The sequence below is a fragment of the Mytilus trossulus genome, unplaced genomic scaffold (genome assembly GCF_036588685.1).
Source record: "Mytilus trossulus isolate FHL-02 unplaced genomic scaffold, PNRI_Mtr1.1.1.hap1 h1tg000050l__unscaffolded, whole genome shotgun sequence".
NCBI lineage: Eukaryota > Metazoa > Mollusca > Bivalvia > Mytilida > Mytilidae > Mytilus > Mytilus trossulus.
Genome location: NW_026963292.1, coordinates 1707811 through 1713413, shown reverse-complemented (window position 1 = coordinate 1713413; position 5603 = coordinate 1707811). Strand labels below are relative to the sequence as shown.

The following is a 5603-nucleotide window of genomic DNA, read 5'->3' as shown; positions in this document are numbered from 1 at the left end:
TTTTAGAGTAGACAAGTCCGACAGATAACAAATATATCTGCCTGTAGTACCAGACTACTTCGATAGGAGGTAGTATACTTTACCTAATAATGACTTCACGGTTCAACTAGCAAGCTAGATAACCAAAGACATTACCTTTATATACACACTCATTGCAATCGGCTGTAATAGTTTGCTGTTCGGAATGCATGACCCAAGGCTACTTGTTGAAAACTATACTTTGACCTTTAATGGTTAACTTTTACAAATTGTGACTTAGATGGAGAGTAGTCTCATTGGAACTCATACTATATCTTCATATAGTACAGTTTTATATATCTGGTAAAACCAAAATGATTATTAAGATATAGTAATGCAACAATATATAATTTTGTGGATTCCTATGTATGTTTCAATGTTTTCATGTTTTAAACCTAGTAAGATATATTTGTACCAAGGCTTACAAATACAAACATAAAAAAAAGCCGTTAGTGTTCTCATTGGGGTGTGTTTTTTTCGTTTACATTTGTCATTTCGGACGTTGTATATCTAATTATGCGGTATGGGCATTGCTCATTGTTGAAGGCAATGCAGTTGTTAATATATGTGTCATTTTGGCCTCTTGTGGAGAGTTGTTTCATTGACAATTATACCTCATCTTCTTTTTTAGATCTTATTCAAAAATTCAAATTGCTTATGCAATGCATTTATTCAGTGTGGCTTTTATGATTTTAAATAAATAATAACAAAAATAAAAATATAACTGATGTGAGAAAGAGACAATATATATGTTAGATAAAATGAAATTGTTACTAAGTAAAAATATATTAAATAATAAAGGTTAAAAAAACATTTTTTACTGAGATACAAAAGATTGACTCTGAGTAGCCTATACTTGGGGGACCAACGGTATAGACTCCCTAATCTTAATATCACATTAAGGCGATGTTGGTGACCGTTTATAATACAAAAAATAATGATACTAAAGAAAGCATGCAGTTTCTTAACCCATTGACCTTCTTCATCACCATGTAAGATAACACAGTTTATAATAGATACGACTATATATCAGATTTTCTGCTCATGTATATGGTAGAATATTAGCCGCGATTTAAATCTATTATGGCGAATGAGCTAGCACCATATTCTTTGGAGTGTCTAATTTCTACCATATGTAGACATAGAAAGAATTAGAATTACACTGTGTACAGCACAAATAAGACCCAAAAAAAATGTAAAAAGTAAAAATATGAAATTATAACTTGACTACGAAAAGTCCTTTTTGACATCTTTGTTTTAAAACATTTACATTTACATTTTTTCTTTCCCTCAAAGTTGACGACAAGTAATTCAACAACAATGTTCCAGAATACATGAAGGTTCTTTCGCTACAATTATCTCCATATCTTTCAACAAAAGTATCATTTTGGGGAGATGCATAGTTATATTATGATATAGCAATATGAAATTAGTTTAGATGGATATTCAGGTTATGGTTTACATCATTTGACAATCATGTATCAATTTCGATCTTATTAATTTCAAATTTATAAAAAGAATATACCCCTTTTCGCTTTTAATTGCTGTCTCAATCGTTACTACTTTTACTCAAATGTTGTATATGTCAGAATTATATATAACTCATAGTATCCTGCTTTATATAGATTCGACAATTCTAATTCATATCCGCGGTAGCTACATGATGAACATCTCTGAAACTTTCGTCTTTTTGAATATCAAGTTGGCTCATAGCATCAGTTATATACTGGTTTCCAGAATCCATACAATGAACGTTGATTTCCATTGGCTCATTGAAATATCGTAGGTCCATATGTCGGAAATGTTGAAGAATGTGCTGTACAAATGTTTCGTTTAAAGTTCCGTATACGTCAAGTACAAATACATGTCCTTTGTTACATTGGAAGCTTGTCCCTGCTGTCACTAACAGGGAGCCTTCAGTAAATGATCCTAGAACTTTCGTTCCTTGAGAGTATATCAGTGGTATGTTGGAATCTTTTAGTTTATATGGAACATAGAAACATAGCATTCTACCTTCCGGGAAAAGTTCGCTACTCGTTTTCTCTGATTTGAAGACTTCCTTCAGATGGACAGGGAATATAATGGTGTTGTTTGTTTCAGTTGAGTTGTTTTTAAGTATTTCTCTGTGAGACTTCACATGATACGCTATTACATCCTAAAATGAATAAAGGTATAAAATTTCAGGAATATAACATAGGAATATTGTTGATTTGACCAAAATATACATATTCCTTCCACTTCACGACTCATAAAACCCAGTTTCTACATGCAAATTGTTCTATCACCCCACCACCACCACCACCACCACCACCCCTACATTTTTTATTGGGGTCATTATTCTTCTTTATGTTTTTTATCAATTTCTTTTCAAATTACAATTGTTAAAATAATTTAGCTTTCATAGTAACTATGCTTTCTGTTTCTCGGTTATATTAATTTAGGTTAGAATAATAACTAACTATGGAGTTAACTCCCCTTATTAGTCAATTTCTGGTGCATTTCAACCAAATTATATCTTGATTTACCAGAACCGGAAAAGAAGTAAATATAATACGCAATATACATTTTGAACTTAATCTAAATTTGAGAGGGTTCATTTTGTCATGTGTTTACCACTGTATGATTCTTAGGCATATTGACACTTAATTGTTAAGGAATTGTATATAGTTTCTTACTCTTGACATAACTGTATCCATTTTTCTAGCATAAAGATGTTTCATCAAAGTTTGGTTGTGTGCGTCAAATGAGAAGGTCCTTTGTCTGCCCAATAAATTATACTTTTGTTGTGTAAATGAATCAAGTGTGTTGTATATTCCTGTTCCTTCATATTCCTTATCCACTCGTCCAGCTTGTTTCAAGACCGTGCGACCATCATCCAAAAGATTTACTAGTTGGAAAGCAACCTTAAATAGAAATACATTTTTTTTAAGCATTAACCCAAAAAACTCCGCACAAAAACAAAATACTAGCATATGAGTATGGGTAGGGTTTCCTGATTAGAAAATAATGAGCCAAAAAAGTAGAGAAAATTAGCAAAAATAAAAATAAAATAGAAAAAAATCGGGGGCTTAAACACAAAGAACAGATATATCCGGGTGCTTAAACACAAAGAACAGAGAATAATAAAAATTACTGTATTATTGTTCAAGGTAAAGAGACGAAGGCCCCCCCCCCAAAAAAAAACACAACTTATCCATACCCTTGAACATAGATCTGCGACTCATCGGGTGATTCGAACGAAACAAACATGAAAGCAGTTAAACCACGGTAAACTTATTATATGCAAGAAAGTCATATCCGGGGTCCGCCAACACAAATTCTACCCGAATCAACGCTTCTTTAATTCGACACTGAAATGAAGTCTTCGGGATATAAAATTGAATTATTCAATATGTGTACTTGATTTTATAAAGGTTGAATTGGCAGGTTTACTTATTTCTGTTAACAATTTGAATTTGTTTTACACAATCTAATGACTTTTGTATATTTTGTTTTGTTATGACTGGACATGGGCTTCGAAGTTCCTCGGTTGAAAAATCTCGAATAGATACCATTCGGATGATATTCAAATGACTGTTTTTCATTTATCTATATCATACGGTACACTATGTGCACAAGACTTGCTCCTTTTGATATCGTAAAAACGTTTGTATAGTGTAAGTTGATGGACGCGTGGCAAAGGATGAGTTGAAGAGTTAACGGTGAAAGTAACACGTGTAGGAATCTCTGTTTCAGCTTTCACTTGTTTCTTCTTTTGTGTGTGGGTCATTTATATTTGACCTTCCGGGGGACATGTTGTAATGGGAAATCAGTTCGCTTATGCTTTTTTTAATAATGGACAAATGCCTTAATCATATTCCTAATACTGGAAGTTCTAACTACTTTGTATCAATTTTCATCTTCTATTAAAATCACAAACTAGGCTATATCTATACAACTTATTAAAATTGAAATTAAATAAAAGTGAAAATAATTAAGAGATTATTTAAGCTTTCGTATAAGAACGTCTAATTGAGAAAGAAAGTGTGACTGAGAAGTATGCGACACAATGGATAAACATTAATACGTATAAAACATATATGTGAGAACTTATTATAAGCTAATATGATCTAATATCCGTTGGATCTCAAATACATAGTTGATAACCCGTCATGTTGATTCGTGCATGTTTAAATGCCTCTGTGGATGCTTCTTTTTTTAGTACTTCTAAATCTTGCCAAATCAGATAAACTTCAAACTGATTTGTTTTTCAAATTCAGCAGAGCATAATTTCTAAATTAAATATTAATCTTTTAAAACGAGAGTCGTATACTGATTTTTATACCATAAAATCTTAAATATCTAAACAAGTACTTTTAAATTATAAGCATTATAAGGTATACTTAGTATGCGAAATATGTGTGTTATAGTATGTTATCCGGGACAACAAAAACGAGGCAAACTGTAAAAGTAATATATTAAACATTTATAAAATTCATTCTCTGATTAAAAGATCTTAAACCATGTCGTTTTACTCTCTGTTTTGTCTTTTATGATATCAGCCGATGAAATTTCAGCCTACAAATTTTTGAAGGTGTGTATTAATCCGACAAAACTAAAGGATCTCGAAGGGTTTTAAAATAGAAAGCACAACGGAGTGTTATCGGATCCTTGTAGGCAAAACTTGGACATATTCATAGGATCTGTATTTTAATGATTGATGAAACTTCCATTCTCAATTTTATTTTTATTGTAATATGTATCACGACTTCTTATAGGACATTACTTCTTAGTGCTAAGCAGCTTGTGTTGTATTACCAAGAGACAAGATAAACATAGCATTTAACATAACCATTCAATGCAGTTTGAAACATTACTAGTAATGCGAGCTTAGTCAGGGTCCTTGCTCTTTTGTCAGTTTGTGCCATTAAAAAAATGTGTTTTACAAGGTTTTGCATTTCGATTTAAAAAAAAACAAAAAAAAAACAAGTGGATATATCATTTATGTCTAACTCACAATGAAACCATAAGCATTGACTTGGTTTTTGTGTCTACCCTTTAAACATGTACGGAACTTACCATTTTGTTGTCGATAGAGGCTGCATAGCCTTCAATTGAGGAACTACTTATCAGTTTATGGAAGCGGTCTGGTAAGTAATCGTATCCCTCATAAACATCTTCAGGTGATCTTATAGACAACACTTGGTAATAATCATCAATCTTTACTCTGTTGAAAGTCATCCTGTTGGTGTCGACAGCATCAAATTTCTTTATTTTACTCGCAATATGCAGGGTCCGTCTAATAATGTGAAATGTCCTCTTCAGGTTCATAATCTCATTAATATATCACTCGATAGGTAAGCTGTATCTAGATACTTTAGTATACTATTATAATATAGCGATTGAAATAGAACAAATGATTTCCAACTCCTCAAGATTCAAAGTTTTATAAACATTATCAATTCCTGAATGGCTGTGATGTAAACAAAAATTACATCCGTTTTAAACTAAAATACCAAATAAAAAATGTTTACACCTGATATTAGAACACTTATATTGAACTAAAAGTAAAAGGTGACTTATTGGTCCATTGGGCCGGGTGTATT

At 31.9% G+C, this 5603-nt stretch overlaps 1 protein-coding gene across 1 annotated transcript; it reads right to left on the bottom strand.

Moving 5' to 3' along the window:
• Nucleotides 1–799: 799 nt before the first annotated feature.
• Nucleotides 800–5274, bottom strand: LOC134699285 (probable N-acetyltransferase 16). The gene is made up of 3 exons (XM_063560890.1): nucleotides 5077–5274; nucleotides 2694–2921; nucleotides 800–2173 (listed from the first exon to the last, which is right to left on the bottom strand). The coding sequence occupies exons 1-3, from the start codon at nucleotides 5236–5238 to the stop codon at nucleotides 1655–1657; spliced, it is 909 nt and encodes a 302-aa protein (XP_063416960.1). The 5' UTR covers nucleotides 5239–5274; the 3' UTR covers nucleotides 800–1654.
• Between the last annotated feature and the right edge of the window lie 329 nt (nucleotides 5275–5603).

Bases quoted from the DNA above. Each gene is read 5' to 3' on its own strand.
- LOC134699285 (XM_063560890.1), bottom strand. From the start codon at position 5,238: ATGACTTTCAACAGAGTAAAGATTGATGATTATTACCAAGTGTTGTCT. The intron at 2,922-5,076 runs GTAAGTTCCGTA...TTTCTATTTAAG, and splicing joins CCTCTATCGACAACAAAATG to GTTGCTTTCCAACTAGTAAA. The intron at 2,174-2,693 runs GTAAGAAACTAT...TATTCATTTTAG, and splicing joins TGGATACAGTTATGTCAAGA to GATGTAATAGCGTATCATGT.